Here is a 16,292-nt window from a genome sequence, read left to right on the forward strand (position 1 = left end):
ACTTATATCCCAACTTTGTTCTCCTCCTCACGCAGCAACCCTGTGAGGTAGGCTAGGCTGAGAGACTGTGGCTGGCCCAAGGTCATCCAGTGAGCTCCATGGCTGAGTGGGGACTCGGATCCTGGTCTCCCAGGTCCTAATCTGACACTTTAACCCAGGAGTCAGCAACCTTTTTCAGCAGGGGGCCGGTCCACCGTCCCTCAGACCATGTGGTGGGCCGGACTATATTGGGGGGGGGGGGTGAACGAATTCCTATGCCCCACAAATAACCCAGAGATGCATTTTAAATAAAAGGACACATTCCACTCATGTAAAAACACACTGATTCCTGGACCGTCCACAAGCCGGATTGAGAAGGAGATTGGGCCGTATCCAGCCCCCAGGCCTTAGGTTGCCTACCCCTGCTTTTAACCACTGCACTGGCTTTTCCTTGTGCCCAAATATGTAAGAGCTGTTGAGCTGTGTCATCCTGTGACTGTTCACTCAGAAGTGAACTATGTTCCGTGATAAATAGTAAGGAAAGCCCCCGGCCTCAGTTCTCCAAGCTGTGAAATGGGAGGCATGAAGGAGATGCCCTTTCAATGACGCAAAAGTAGAAGGGGATATCTAGAACCAAACACATAGGAAAAAATTTCCACACCAATGTCAAACTTAATTAATTAATTAATATCACAAGGCTGAAAGTATCACAAATGCGTTTACATTATCCTATACCTTATTATTTCAGTAAATTATTAAAAGACCTATTTCTCAATAAGGGCATTATCTCGTTGCCTGCCCTCTGTTTCTCACCATATATGCAAGCTTAACCATGCATACAGAGTCCCACATTTTTGTTCTCCATTCTTTCGTGGACAGTGTCCTCATTACCACCCCCAAGTTTTGACAAATAATAACTCTGGCAGCAGTTAAGAGTTCATAGAATAATGGGGTCAAAGATGTTGCATTAATTCCCTGTCCTCTATTAGCACAGTTTCTTTAACATATCCAAACTGTAAAATTAGAAGATATACAGGTATAGCCAGTTATTCCTTCAATTTCCACTGCAATATCTTCCCAGAATTTTCTGATTTGGGGACATCTCCAGAATATCTGCTCTGTCCCAGCATTTGCAGCCTTGATACCTATGGAGCTAAAAACTGAAAGCATACATTTGACATAAAGTGTTTGCGGGGGGGGGGGGGGACAGAATAATAATTCTGGGCTTCTGCTCTTGAGAAGCAGAGAAAAGCTTGGCTTGGGGGACAGATTCTGCATCTTGGATCAAATGTTCAGCCAGATGGTTTGTATTTTAGAGAAACCAGGCCAGAGGCCACGAACTCTCCAAGATCTGATCCCTGGAAGGAGCTGATCTTTCTCATGGGTGGAGCGAAGATAGTTCTCCACCCCACGCAAAAGACTTTCCGGCCTTGCAGGCAAGCAAAAGTAGATTGCACAATCCGAGCTTGACAGCAGGTTCGTAGAAAAGGCAGTGGTGGAAATTCCAGGCTCAGGCTCCACCTTCTCCATGCTATAAATTTGGACAGAGGCTTCTGGAGTGAGAACCAAAGCAGAGGAGCATCAAGCAGCCTTGGATCAAGAACCACAGGTAAGGATGCCTCCATAGATTCCCCTCCCACCTGGCTCCTGGTCACAGGCATCCTCCTCTCTTGGTGGCTCTGCTGAGGAGATGATGGATGGGGAGACTGCCTTTGGAGAGGAAACCCAAGCTCACCTTTGCAGCCAAATCCTGAAGCTCCTACCCCTCCACCCTGCAGCCCCTTCCACCCAGATTGCCAGAGCTTGCCCCCTGCCAATTGGGGTTGCCAAGAGAAGCTTCCAGGGAATGGTCATGTCTTTCAGATACTGGCAGGTTGCCGCTCAAGAGGCAATGTGGCGTAGTGGTTAGAACAGAGCTTTCCAAACTGTGTGTTGGCGTGTCGCGCAAACACTCCGTGTGCTCCTGCCAGGGCTGGAAAGGGGTTTGTTTAACCTCTGGTTTGCTAGGAAAACGTAGTTACTGTGTCGCGAAATGATGCATGTCTAAAAGGTGCGTCACCAATATGAAAAGTTTGCAAAGGTCTGGGTTAGTGTGACGGAATAGGAGCTGGGTTCAAATCCTTCCACTCGGCCACGAATGAAGCTTGCTGGGTGGTGAATTTGGGCCAGCCGCTACCTCTCAACCCAACCTACCTTACAAGACTGTTGTTGTGGGGATTAAATGAGGAGGGGGAATAAACCATGTACGCCACCTTGAGCACCTTTGAGAAAAAGGTGGGATATATAAATGCAATATATAAGAGTCTAAGGAAGGGGTAGGCAATCTAAGGCCCGTGGGCCGGATGCGGCCCAATCGCCTTCTCAATCTGGCCCACGGATGGTGCGGGAATCAGCGTGTTTTTACATGAGTAGAATGTGTGCTTTTATTTAAAATGCATCTCTGAGTTATTTGTGGGGCATAGGAATTCGTTCATTTATTTTTTTTCAAAATATAGTCCAGTCCCCCACAAGGTCTGAGGGACAGTGGACCGGCCCCCTGCTGAAAAAGTTTGCTGACCCCTGACCTAGAATATAGGATCTATGTTTACCAATAAATCATTGGAAAATACTTACTAGATTTTTGGTTTTATTAATCTTTCTAAGGATTTGTTTTTCACTGGGTAGTGAATAACAACTTCCAGCAACAAAACAATTGTTCCGGCCCTGAGCTTTGGTACGTCCAAGGCCCAGCTGGCATGAGTTGCCATATTTTGAAGAGCAAAAAGGAGGACGCTATGATGACTCTCATTTTAAATACCCCTACTCTATGTAGGCTATAAAAGGGACGCGGGTGGCGCTGTAATCTAAACCACAGGGCCTAGGACTTGCCATTCAGAAGGTCAGTGTTTCGAATCCCCACAACGGGGTGAGCTCCCGTTGCTCGGTCCCTCCTCCTGCCAACCTAGCAGTTCAAAAGCACGTCAAAGTACAAGTAGATAAATAGGTACCATTCCGGCGGGAAGGTAAACGGCATTTCCATGCACTTCTCTGGTTCGACAGAAGCTGCTTAGTCATACTGGCCACAAGACCCGGAAGCTGTACGCCGGCTCCCTCAGCCAGTAAAGCGAGATGAGCACTGCAACCCCAGAGTCATCCGCGACTGGACCTAACGGTCAGGGGTCCCTTTACCTTTATGTAGGCTATAGAAGCTGTGGTATATTGCTATGGGGGGGGGCAGGAGGAGAGAAGAGGAAAGCAAGCCTTCAACCACCAGTTATGTCTATGTCTCAACCAGAAAGTACCGTATTTTTCACTCTATAGGACGCAGCGGACCATAGGAGGGGGAGAACGGGGGGAAAAAATTCTTTCCCTTGTTCTCCCCCTCTAAAACAAGGTGCGTTCAAGGTGCGTTCACCCAAAGCCTCTGGAGCACAGCGTGAGTTCCCGCTGCACTCTGGAGGCTTCAGGCGGCTACCTTGGAAGCCTGGAGAGCGAGAGGGGTCGGTGCACACTGACCCCTCTCACTCTCCAGGCTTCAGTGAAGGCAACGCGAAGCCTCTGGAGCATGCGGGGAGTTCCCGCTGGGCTCCAGAGGCTTGGCTTCAGGTTCCTTTCGACCTGCTCTTTGGGGCTGGCAGGGGGAACCGCTGCTTTCCCCCACCGCCAGCCCCAAAGAGCAGGTCGGGCAACAGCGAAAAGGCTGTGCACAGCCTTGCTGCTGCCCCCTGAGCTTGTGGGGCTGGCGGTGTGGGGAAGCGCTACTTTCCCCCTCCGCCAGCCTCAAAGATCCCTGAAGCCTTTGGAGCGTAGCGCAAGGTCCCACTGTGCTCCAAAAGATTCAGGGATAGCTTTGCGCAGCCATCCCCAAGCTAGAAGAGCGAGACGGAGCGCTCCGTCTTGCTGTTCTGGCTTGGGAACAGCCTTGGGAACAGCCTTTCTAGCCTCTGCAGAGCAGCGGGGTGAAGGCACCCCACTCCGCAGCACTCCGTCTCCCTGTTCTGGATCTGGGCTTAGCCTGCATTCGCTCTGTAGGACGTACACACATTTCCCCTTAATTTTTGGAGGGGGGAAAGTGAGTCCTATAGAGCGAAAAATATGTTATAACCAGAGACATTTCAGCAAATTTAAAAAATCTGGACAGAAATTTTAACCCTGAAAAAGAGGACGTGTCCTGGAAAAAGGGGGCACATGGGAACCCTATTCAGGGGGGGGGGCCTGTGGCTGGTGGGGCTCACCCTTGCACTTTTCCCATTCCAGACACAACCATGGCCAGAGTCCCGGACATGTTGCTGAGAGACATCAGGTGAGAATCTTCCCTGCTTTCCTTGCCGGGTCATCTGCACTCCTGGTACCTGCTTATGCAGAGGCAGAAGGAGGGTTTTCTGTGGTGGGGTGTGATGGGTGGCCCCATAGGAAGTCATGGAGCGCCCCTCACACAGCCCATGAACCTCATCATTGCTCCTCAGCAGGGTCCGTCTCAGGGCTGAGCCACTTGCTGCCTGGAACAGAGGACAAGATGCTCACAAACACCACGGTTCTGCACGCAACTTGGGTGGCCGTAAAAGAGGAGTAGGGTTGCAAGGGCTACTAGCCATTGTCAGAGGCTGCGCTCTGCCTTCCCAGTTGGAGGTAGCAATGCTCCTGGATGCCAGTCGCTGGCAAACTGCTGACCGGAGAGGGCTCTTGCGCTCCAAACCTGCTTGCAGGTTTCCCATAATGGGAACTACAACTAATCCAGAATGCAGTTCCCTCACTGCAAGAAGTGAGGTTACAGGGAACCAGGCAGAGGGCCTTCTCGGTGGTGGCGCCCGCCCTGTGGAACGCCATCCCAGCAGATGTCAAAGAGAACAACAACTACCAGACCCTGGCTTTTTTCTGGCCCATGTAGGACCAGTCTGGAAAGTTAGCATGGGTGAAGACCTGAAGGCAGCCCTGTTTAGGGAAGCTTTTAATGTTTAATAGGTTATTGTATTTTAGTGTTTTGCTGGAAGCCACCCAGAGGGGCTGGGGAGGCCCAGCCAGATGGGCAGGGTATAATTTATTTATTTATTTTTATTTTTATTTTTATTTTTATTTTTATTTTTATTTTTATTTTTATTTTTATTTTTATTTTTATTTTTATTTTTATTTTTATTTTTATTTTTATTATTGGCACCTGGTTGGCCATTGTAAGAACAGAGTGCTGGACCAAATGGACCACTGGCCTGATCCAGCAGACACTTCTGATGTTCTTACACAGAAGCCAAATCTACCAGCAGCTGAATCTTGCCTCCATGCCAGGAATGGGATCGCATCCTGCACCAACCTTGAAGGCCAGGAGCTTGAGACAGAGACTCAGTCCAGGCACCCATGGCTCAGACCCCCAAGGAAACAGTGCGGAGCAGAGGCAGAGCAAGGAGTTGCCTCAGGCGGAAGATGCTGGAGGGCCGAGCAGCTATGAATTCCATGCAGATGCCAGCTTGCTGCCCTCAGGGATGGGGGAGGACGGTGCCCCATCACTATCATTTGAGGTTCAGCTGTAGCTCCAGGCAGTTTCCATATTGTTCTTTGCCTTAAGCAACTAAATCTCGCGGCCCGGCCCTGACCTTGGGAGGAACAGCCTTCCTTGCCGCCTGAGACAGTTCCTTCCTCCCTCTGCCAAATTTCATTTGTACATTGCTTTGAGGGTTGTTGTTTTTTAACGATCAAGCATTGTATAAATATTATGAAACAGGAAGGCCTTGCTTGACCCCTTCACTGCCGTCTATTTTTCTGCCCCAACCCCAAGTCCGTTCTCCCATTGTGGGATTCCTGGGTACCCCTCTGAGGAGTGCCACCGTCTCTGGCATCTCCCCTTCCTAGCCCTGCTGTCACCTGGATGGGAAGAGTCACCAGCTGGCCAGGGCAGTGGTGGGCATTACCACCACTTTTTTTTCTTTAACTCCCCCTCTTTCCTTTTTCCTTTCTTCTCCTGTGATGGAACTCCTATTTGGGGACTTCCCTGGCTTTTTTCTGGCCCATGTAGGACCAGTCTGGAAAGTTAGCACGGGTGAAGACCTGACATTTTCATCCCCCAAAAAGGTTTTTGATTTGAAATGAGACTGTATTTTAATTTTAATGTTTTGATGTTTTAATGTTGTATTTTAATCTTGTTTTCAAGTTGTATTTCAATTAATTTGTTTTTATGCTGGGTGTTAGCCGCCCTGAGCCTGGTCTTGGCTGGGGAGGGCAGGGTATAAATAATAATAATAATAATAATAATAATAATAATAATAATAATAATTGTTATTATTACTGAGTCCTATCCTTAAGGGTCTGATATCTCAGAATCTAAACTCTCTTCTTCACCTCCTTCCCCGCCCCCCTTCCCTTCTAGTGAGGAAGAGATGGAGATGGAGTTCTCATTCGGCAACGAGGTAAGAAACCTTCAGCATTTTGGGGGGTGGGAGGGGAAACCCCATAACACAGCTCACCCCCTTATTCGGCTCCAACTTGGGAATGGGGGTGGCTTGCAAGTCTATCAGAGTGGCTTCAATGGTACCCAGAGGGCAGGGAAGGCTTGGGGCTCAGCCCAGGAATTCGCCCTTCCAGACAGAGAGCTGTAGGCCAAGATGTTTTTCACCTGGCATTTAAGCAGAGTGCCATAGTTAATGGCATTTAAGCAGAGTGCCATAGTTAGGCTCAGGGCCATTGTTGGGGAGGGACACAGCCCCAGATCTTTTCTGCCAGGTCCCCAGGCCTCCTGCCCTCCCTCCCTCTACCCTCCCCTATGAAAAACATTGTTCAGAATAGCGTCGTGCATGAGCTGCCAATGAAGATAAAACAATGAAATTTTCTTTTCAATATAATTTTTATTGAATTTTACACAATTCTTCCAACACAAGATGACAAATCCTTGGCTGTCGTAGCCTGTGGGTTAAGCCACAGAGCCTAGGGCTTGCCAATCAGAAGGTTGGTGGTTCGAATCCCTACGTTGGGGTGAGCTCCCGTTGCTCAGTCCCTGCTCCTGCCAACCTAGCAGTTTGAAAACACGTCGAAGTGCAAGTAGATAAATAGGTACCGCTCTGGCGGGAAGGTAAACGGCATTTCCGTGCGTTTCTCTGGTTCGCCAGAAGCGGCTTAGTCATGCTGGCCACATGACCCGGAAGCTGTACGCCAGCTCCCTCGGCCAGTAAAGCGAGATGAGCTCTGCAACCCCAGAGTCGGCCACGACTGGACCTAATGGTCAGGGGTCCCTTTACCTTTTTATCATATTTCCTCTTAGCCATCTTCTCCCCAAGCTTAAACATATTCAACTCCTTCAAGACTTCCTCATAAGGAAGGAAGAGGGATTGACCTCTTGTTTCTTCTGAAGTTCTGGCCTAGGATGTTACTTCTGCTCCTCTGATAAGGCTGTAGCTTAGTTATCTGGTTGTAACTGCTCTTTACGTACTTAATTTCTACGCATGTGTAAAGCAAAGGCTGAGAGATGCCTCTCTATATGCTTGTGAAAAGCAAATGCCTTGCGGACTCCACCTTTGTGTGTTCCCCAGCAACGGCTGTAGTTCCGGCCAAGCAAAGCTGTCTCAAACGTCACAGCTGAGTCTGGTTAGAATTACAGAGTTGGAAGGGGCACTGCAGTGGTCATCTAGCCCAACCCCCTGCAATGCAGGGATCACGGAAAAAAGGATTCCTGTTAGATGGCCATTCCTCCACTGTTGGAACTTCTTGTGTTTTCCAATTCTTAGCTAACCAAATTCTTGCTGCAGTTGTGGCATACAAAAACAAATTTGACATCTTTCTTGAGCAATTCCAAACCTGTTGCCGTATTTTTCGCTCTATAAGACGCACCAGACCACAAGACACACCTAGTTTTTGGAGGAGAAAAACAATATATATATATATATATATGCTTTCGTAGATTTTCACGGGTACAGGAATGCAGGTAACAAGAAGCCGAAAGCACCAGCCTGAAGATGACGAGTGAGACCTCGTCGAAACGTCGCCTAGACACCCCAACTTTTACACGGGAAGACACCCGAGGACACCAAAACCTGCATATATATATATATATATATATATATTCTGAATCGCAGAAGCCAGAACAGCAAGAGGGATCGCTGTGCAGTGAAAGCAGCAATCTCTCTTGCTGTTCTGGCTTCTGTGATAGCTGCGCAGCCTGCATTTGCTCCATAAGACGCACACACATTTCCCCTTACTTTTTAGGAGGGAAAAAGTGAGTCTTATAGAGCAAAAAATACGGTATTCCAAGAAGGGCCTGAGCATTCTTATCAGCAGCAGACAACAGCAGCAACCACTTCCTTCCCTCGGGTGCCTGAGAGCCAAGCCCTTGGCTGGGTGCAATGGGAGCAGGCAGGAGAGAAGGGGCGAAAGCAGGGTGCATTTGGAGGAAGCGGCAGGAGGTCTCCTCAGAATGAGCCAGAGCCCCTGAGGAAGGGGCTGCTCCCTTGAGCTCTTTCCATAAGGGGACACCTTGCGCTGTTTGTTCCAGGGCCCCTTTCTGACTATTCCAGCTCATTTCCCCCCTATAGATCTCCTTCTATCAGTCTGTCCAGCACGCAGCTATCCTTTCCGTTCTAGAAGATGCCGCAACCAAGCCCAGCACGCAGCCACCGAGACGGAGAAGGCCCAGCCACAGCAGGCTGTTCACAGATGCCGACTTGAGCGAGATGCTGACCAGCAACTTGGTGGAAGGTACTGAGCTCCCTCTATTCAGCCAGTCCCAGTTTTGAGTGGCAAGGAGTTCCAAAGGATAGCAGTGTTCTAAAAGGGGATTGGATGTCCTCATGGAGGAGGAGGAAGCCACTGACAGCTACTAGCCACTACGGCCGGACTCTGGCTCCACAGTTGGAGGCAGCAGTGCTTCTGAATGTCCGTTGCTGGAAACCACAGGAGGGGAGAGGGTCCTAGTGGTCAAATCCTGCATTTGGGTGGCCCCTGTGAGAACAGGAAACTGGACTTAGACGGTCCATATGGCTGATCCAGAAAGCTCTGCTTATGTTCTATATGTTCTACATGTTTTTTAACATACCATTTTCAACAGTAATTAAACATACTTTTACATCTTATACAATTTTTTGACTTCCATCAATCCTGTCTGAAAATTTTCCAATCTAATCTCTTATTATATATTTCTTACTTTCCCTATTACATTTAATACTCATAACCAATATCTCTATTCATTATCTAATTTGTAACATTTCATATATTTCTCCTTACAAAACTTCTTGCAATCCTACTAGTGTAATTTGTTGATTACAATTGCTCTTCAAATAGTTCATATACTTCTTCCAATCTTCTGTAAATCTCTGTTCCCGCAGGTTTCGAATCCTTCCTGTCATTTTGTCCAGTTCTGCATAGTCCATTAATTTCACCTGCCATTCTTCTTTCGTCGGAATTTCTTCTTGCTTCCATTTCTGGGCTAACAATACTCTTACTGCTGTTGTTGCATATAAAAACAGTTTAACATCTTGCCTATTAATATCCTGACCTATAATACCAAGTAAAAATGCTTCTGGTTTTTTAAAAAACGTATATTTCAACATCTTTTTCATCTTGTTATATATCATTTCCCAGAAGTTCTTTACTTTCTTACACTCCCACCACATATGATAAAATGTTCCTTCTGGCTCTGCTTATGTTCTTATGCAAGTTCCCACACGGCCATAGGTGACATTAGCCCCACCTAATGCGGGTGGTGCTGTGGGTTAAACCACAGAGCCTAGGACATGCCAATCAGAAGGTCGGCAGTTCAAATCCCCGCGACAGGGTGAGCTCCCGTTGCTCGGTCCCAGCTCCTGCCCACCTAGCAGTTTGAAAGCACATCAAAGTGCAAGTAGATAAATAGGTACCTCTCTGGCGGGAAGGTAAATGGTGTTTCCATGCGCTGCTCTGGTTCGCCAGAAGCGGCTTAGTCATGCTGGCCACATGACCCGGAAGCTGTACGCCGGCTCCCTCAGCCAGTAAAGCGAGATGAGCGCTGCAACCCCAGAGTCGGCCACGACTGGACCTAATGGTCAGGGGTTCCTTTACCTTTACCTTTATTCTACCTCACAGGGAAACATGAGCTGGCAGAGAACCATGTGTACCAATCCGAGGTCTTTAGAGGATAAAGATGTGTTAAGATTGGGAGAATATCGCTTCCACCAGAAGGAGCGTCGAGAGGATTGTTCTGGAAGGGCTGTAGCAAGAGCTTCCAAGTCTTGCTGGCCTCTCCCTTGTGCTGACCATAATGCTCCCTGTTCCCTCTTGCATGTCCAGGTCCATCTTCCTTTGCTGAAGCCAGACTTGTGTCTTCAGGGCTTCCGTCTGATTACACCTATGTCAAAGTGGAAAGGTGGACCATCCAAGACCTGGACAACAAGTGCTTTTTCCTGGACAGGACCCCAGGGCAGCCCAAGCTCCTTGCCTTGCACTTACAAGCCAACGAAAAGCCAGGTAAGGAATCATGTAAGCGTAGAGCTGGAAGGGACCCACCAGGGTCATCTAGTCCAACCCCCTGCAAAGCTAAATACAGTGGTGCCTCGCAAGACGAAAAGAATCCGTTCCGCAAGTCTCTTCGTCTTGCGGTTTTTTCGTCTTGCGAAGCAAGCCCATTAGCGGATTAGCGGATTAGCGCTATTAGCGGCTTAGCGGGCTTAGCGGATCAGCTGATAAGCGGCTTAGCGGATCAGCTGTTAAGCGGCTTAGCGGATCAGCTGTTAAGCGGCTTAGCGGCTTAGCTGTTAAGCGGCTTAGCGGATCAGCTGATAAGCGGCTTAGTGGCTTGGGGAAAAGGGGGAGAAGGGGGGGGGAACCCGCAGGAACTCGCAAGACATTTTCGTCTTGCGAAGCAAGCCCATAGGAAATTCGTTTTGCGAAGCACCTCCAAAACGGAAAACCCTTTCGTCTAGCGGGTTTTCCGTCTTGCGAGGCATTCGTCTTGTAATCTCTCACTGATGGCCATCCAACCTCTGCTTTAAAATCTCCAATGAAGGAGAATCTGCCACCTTCCGAGGGAGTCCAGTTGCACTGTGCAATGGCTCTTACTGGCAGAACGTTCTTCCTAACATCTACTCAGAATCTCCTTCCTTGCCATTTCAACCCATTGGTCTGGGTTCTGCCTTCTGGAGCAGCAGAAGACAAGCTGGCTCCAACTTCTGTGAGACAGCCCTTCAGATATTTCAAAGTGCCAGCACGACACCTCTCCATCTTCCCTCATACACCAGCCTCCCTCCTTTGTCCAGCCAAGCACCACTGTAGGGCGAGTTATAGATGCTCTAAGGCATCTGGAGGGTGCCAATGGTCTCCAACAGTTTGGTCAATGAAAGATAGGGAAACAATAAGAGGGTCTTCTCTGTGCTAGCTCCCAGTTTGTGGCATGCCCAGCCTCCTCGTGGCATATATTTCAGTGTCAGGGCAAGGTACATCTTTTTGCAGGTGGAGGGCGAGATCAGAACATCCCTGGCATCTAATGCTTATGTATCAGGTCTGGGGTCAGCAAACTTTTTCAGCAGGGGGCTGGTCCACTGTCCCTCAGACCTTGTGGAAAGGAACAAATTCCTATGCCCCACAAATAAGCCAGAGATGCATTTTGAATACAGTGGTACCTCGGTTTACATACGCTTCAGGTTACATACGCTTCAGGTTACAGACTCCGCTAACCCAGAAATCTGAAGAAGTGTGCATGCACACGAAAGCTCATACCAAGAACTGACTTAGTTGGTCTTTAAGGTGCTACTGGAAGGAATTTTTTTTGTCCAGAAATATTGCTTCAGGTTAAGAACTTTACTTCAGGATGAAAACAGAAATTGTGCTCCAGCGGCGTGGCAGCAGCAGGAGGCCCCATTAGCTAAAGTGGTGCTTCAGGTTAAGAACAGTTTCAGGTTAAGAACAGACCTCCGGAACGAATTAAGTACTTAACCCGAGGTACCACTGTACAGTCATACCTCGGGATGAATACGCTTCAGCTTAAATATTTTCGGGTTGCGCTCCGTGGCAACCCGGAAGTAATGGAGCTCATTACTTCTGGGTTTTGCCGCATGCGCAGAGGCTCTAAATGAAGTCACGCGCATGCGCGGAAGTGGCAAAATGCGACCCGCGCAGACGCACAGTCGCGTCTTACGTTCGCTTCAGGATGCGAATGGGGCGCCAGGACGGATCCTGTTCGCATCCAGAGGTAACACAGTAAAAGCACACATTCTACTCATGTAAAAACACCAGGCAGGCCCCACAAATCACCCATAGATGCATTTTAAATAAAAGAACACATTCTACTCATGTAAAAACATGCTGATTCCCAGACCGTCCACGGGCCGGATTTAGAAGGCAATTGGGCCTCATCCGGGCCCCGGGCCTTAGTTTGCCTACCCATGCATTAGGTGGTTCAAATGTACCAAGTTTCATGGGACCTACTTAACAATTTATAAATGTTCATAAATATAATGAAACAGGGGAAATCCAGCGTCAAGGAGGATCTCCTGCTTAAGCTGTGAAAGTCTGCTGGCCTGGGTCACATGAAAAAGTGCCCCAAGAGAGCGATACGGCCTGCTTATAATTTTAAGGGGTGCATTTCAAGTCACCCCTCTAGATGTTTCAGCAGGGAATCGGTGAGGACATCAGCTAGGGGGAGAGGCAGGAGACCAGAAACCCACCCTGTGCCTGATCTATGATTCTGTGTCCTGGAAGCGCACACCCAGGAGCAGGGGGCTTGGGGAGACATAGCCAAAGCTCAAGCCCCCTCCCTCTGCAAGAGTTCTGGCCTTGAGCTCATCAGAACTGAGGCAGAATTTGCCCTTTGGTTTCTTCCCAGTGAAACTGGACCTGCGTTTCTATCGCTCACCGCTGGGCAGCGATGCCAACTCTGGGCAGCTGGTCGCTCTGGACATTGTCGACAGCAAGCTGTACTTGACATGCGTCAAGGAGGGAGATGGCTGCCGCCTGCAGCTGGAGGTGAGTAGTGAGTAGGAGGTGAGCAGTAGGGCTCCAGAGCCCCCCACAAAATGCATGGGGCTCCTCAGCATAGCTGTCAACCGTCCCTTATTTGGTGGGAAACTCCCTTATCCCAGTGCTGTGTCCCGCTGCTGTCCATTATTGATGATGTCCCTTAAATTTCCCAGGTTTCAAAGGAAGCAGCTCCTCTCCCTCCCTCCCTGCCGGCCAGGGAGGAGGGAGGCTCCAACTGTGTTGCTTGGCTGTGTTGCTCACCCAATAAGGAGTCTAAGAATGACTGGGGGGGTGGAGCTTGCATGCTTTGTGCCGATCAAATCGGCCACGTTGCCTGGGGACTCACCTTTGCTCAGCGCTTCCCAGCGGAGAGGTGACGGTGGTTTTCCTTGCTGCATCCCCTTTGCCGGGTTGCTGCGCTGTGGGAACCACCGCTTGAGGCTTCGTTTGGCTGCTGGCTGGGCTTTCTGCCTTTGGCTCGGAGGGGCTCAGAAGTTGAACATACCTGTGCCCGGAAAATCCCTTATTTTGGCTGCTGATCCCTTATTTTTGAGGCTGCTGGTCCCTTATTTTCAAATCTGTAAGTTGACAGCTATGCTCCTCAGGCAGCTATGTGTGGCCCCCAAGACGCTGGCTGTGTGTGCTGGCACCCCCCTGACCGCTCTCCCTTTCCTCTAGGAAGCGGAGAAGCCCCTGAAGGAAATCTCTGGAGACAACCAGAAGTACCTCTTTTATTACAAGCCCACCAGCCCAGCGAGCGAAACCTTCACTTTCCAGTCCCTGGTCTGTCCCGGGTGGTACATGGCCACCCCAAACGATAGCGGCTACGTACAGATGCACAACGTCATCGGAGAACGTTTTTACACCGACTTTCATTTATTTTAATAACCATTAATGTTTGCAGCCACAGTGGTATGTTGGTTGGTTGGTTATCTTTTTAGGCTGCCTGAATTTCTCAGGGGCCACGTATGTACCACGTACAGAAATCCCAATTCCTGTTATATGTTATACTATTGTTAAATGTTATACTATTTATTTATTTATTTATTTGTCTATTTAGTTATTTATTTATTTATTTCATAAAATTTATACACCGCTTGATTGTAAAAAAAACAACAACTCTCGGAGCAGTTTTTGTCAACGTGTTTTTGATCATGTATATACTGTATATGGAAATGTTGCATTTATTTATTTGTTTATTCATTCATTTGCTTATTTATTTATTTATTAGCATTAACCTACTTGAACATTTTGATGCTTACTGGAAGGAATTTATTTATTTTGTTTCGACTACAGCAGACCAACACGGCTACACAACATTCACCTACACAGTTTCCAAATTCCAAAAAGATATCATAGATGACAATTCTAAATTGTTAAAAAGGCATATAATATCCTGTTGGAATGGGAAACAAAAGATGGGGAAGTTAAAGCGGTGATGATTAAGTGGGCACAAGATATAGGTCACAACATACAATTGGACGACTGGATAAGGCTTTGGAAAGTGAACTTGAAGTTTACAGATTGTATACAGTGGTACCTCAGGTTACATACACTTCAGGTTACAGACTCCACTAACCCAGAAATAGTGCTTCAGGTTAAGAACTTTGCTTCAGGATAAAAACAGAAATCGGGTTCCGACAGCATGGCGGCAGCAGGAGGCCCCATTAGCTAAAGTGGTGCTTCAGGTTAATAACAGTTTCAGGTTAAGAACAGACCTCCGGAACAAATTAAGTACTTAACCTGAGGTACCACTGTATTGCTGAAAGAGAACTATATGAAAATGATGTATAGGTGGTAAAGGTAAAGGTACCCCTGACTGTTAGGTCCAGTCGCGGACGACTCTGGGGTTGCAGCGCTCATCTCGCTTTACTGGCTGAGGGAACTGGCGTACAGCTTCCGGGTCATGTGGCCAACATGACTAAGCCGCTTCTGGCAAACCAGAGCAGCGCACGGAAACGCCGTTTACCTTCCCGCCAAAGTGGTACCTATTTATCTACTTGCACTTTGACATACTTTCGAACTGCTAGGTGGGCAGGAGCTGGGACTGAACAACGGGACCTTCTGATTGGCAAGCCCAAGGCTCAGTGGTTTAGACCACAGCGCCACCCGCATCCCTTGTACAGGTGGTACATTATACCATTAAAACTTGCCAAAATATACAAAACAGAACAAAAGAACTGTTGGAGATGTAAAGAAGGCGAAGGTACATTGTATCATATGTGGTGGGATTGTAAGATGTGTGAAATGATATATAATGATTTGGGGGGTGGGGAATGTTTAAAATAACTTTTGTGAAGAAACCAGAAGCCTTTTTGTTAGGTATTCTAGGACAAGAAATGCCGAAGGAAAATCGGACATTATTTATGTATGCTACTACAGCAGCAAGAATTCTAACAGCACAAAATTGGAAGAACAATGACAAGAAAAATTTATGAGATAGGCAGAACTGGCAAAGTTAACGGACAAACTGTGTGAAAAGGACAATAGTGACTTTGGAAAATAATGGGAACCTTTTACAACATACTTGCAGACACAACAAAAAAACATGGACTCGTTGGCAGAATTTATATAAACATTTACAATTTTCTTTACAGACAACAAGAAATACAATTAGTGATAATAGAACGTTATGTATAAACAGCAGAATGTAACATTTGGTTTGATAAACCAGAAATGGAAGGTGGGGGAAGTCAACAGGGAGGGGGAAACTAGAAAATGGATGTTAAATGATGATGTTGAATATTTGTTTTTTATAAAAGAAAATCAATAAAAATTGTTTTTTAAAAAACAAAAAAACCCCACGGCTACCTACCTGTAACTTGAAAGTAAAGTTAAGCCCGGAAGGGGGGGTTCCATTGTCTGGGTGGTGCAAGGGGGCTGCCAGATCTCTACCTAAGGCCCAATTTTGATAGGTGGGCGGGGACACCAGTCACTGAATCATAGACTGGGAAGGGACCACACACGGTCATCTAGTCTGTTGGTGTTTAGTCGTTTAGTCGTGTCCGACTCTTCATGACCCCACGGACCAGAGCACCCCAGGCACTCCGGTCTTCTACTGCCTCCCACAGTTTGGTCAAACTCATGCTGGTAGCTTCGAGAACACTGTTCCACCATCTCGTCCTCTGTCGTCCCCTTCTCCTTGTGCCCTCCATCTTTCCCAACATCAGGGTCTTTTCCAGGGAGTCTTCTCTTCTCATGAGGTGGCCAAAGTCTTGGAGCCTCAGCTTCAGGATCTGTCCTTCCAGTGAGCACTCAGGGCTGATTTCCTTCAGAATGGAGAGGTTTGATCTTCTTGCAGTCCATGGGACTTTCAAGAGTCTTCTCCAGCACCAGAATTCAAAAGCATCCATTCTTCGTCGATCAGCCTTCTTGATGGTCCAGCTCTCACTTCCATACATAACTACTGGGAAAACCATAGCTTTAACTAT

The 16,292-nt window shown here is 47.8% G+C and overlaps 1 protein-coding gene across 2 annotated transcripts; it reads left to right on the forward strand.

Annotated features, from left to right (window-relative positions):
* Window positions 1-1,214: 1,214 nt before the first annotated feature.
* Window positions 1,215-15,660, forward strand: LOC310851192 (interleukin-1 receptor antagonist protein-like). 2 transcript variants are annotated; one of them, XM_083753426.1, is made up of 8 exons: window positions 1,215-1,588; window positions 4,216-4,261; window positions 6,314-6,353; window positions 8,469-8,631; window positions 10,198-10,374; window positions 12,728-12,867; window positions 13,540-14,387; window positions 14,610-15,660. In XM_083753426.1, exons 2-7 carry the CDS (start codon window positions 4,224-4,226, stop codon window positions 13,744-13,746), a joined length of 765 nt encoding a protein of 254 aa, XP_083609552.1. In that variant the 5' UTR covers window positions 1,215-1,588; window positions 4,216-4,223; the 3' UTR covers window positions 13,747-14,387; window positions 14,610-15,660. The 2 variants fall into 2 exon arrangements, with proteins under 2 accessions (XP_083609552.1, XP_083609553.1); XM_083753427.1 differs by lacking the exons at window positions 10,198-10,374; window positions 14,610-15,660 and having other exon boundaries at window positions 13,540-13,854.
* The last annotated feature ends 632 nt before the right edge of the window (window positions 15,661-16,292 follow it).

Source organism: Podarcis gaigeae (assembly GCF_964106915.1).
Source record: "Podarcis gaigeae genome assembly, chromosome: 8".
In the NCBI taxonomy this organism is placed as follows: Eukaryota; Metazoa; Chordata; class Lepidosauria; order Squamata; family Lacertidae; genus Podarcis; species Podarcis gaigeae.

Excerpts from the sequence above, each read along its gene's own strand:
- LOC310851192 (XM_083753426.1), top strand. The coding sequence starts at position 4,224 with ATGGCCAGAGTCCCGGACATGTTGCTGAGAGACATCAG. Across the intron at positions 6,354-8,468 it reads AGTTCTCATTCGGCAACGAG|ATCTCCTTCTATCAGTCTGT; the intron begins GTAAGAAACCTT and ends TCCCCCCTATAG. Across the intron at positions 8,632-10,197 it reads GACCAGCAACTTGGTGGAAG|GTCCATCTTCCTTTGCTGAA; the intron begins GTACTGAGCTCC and ends TTGCATGTCCAG.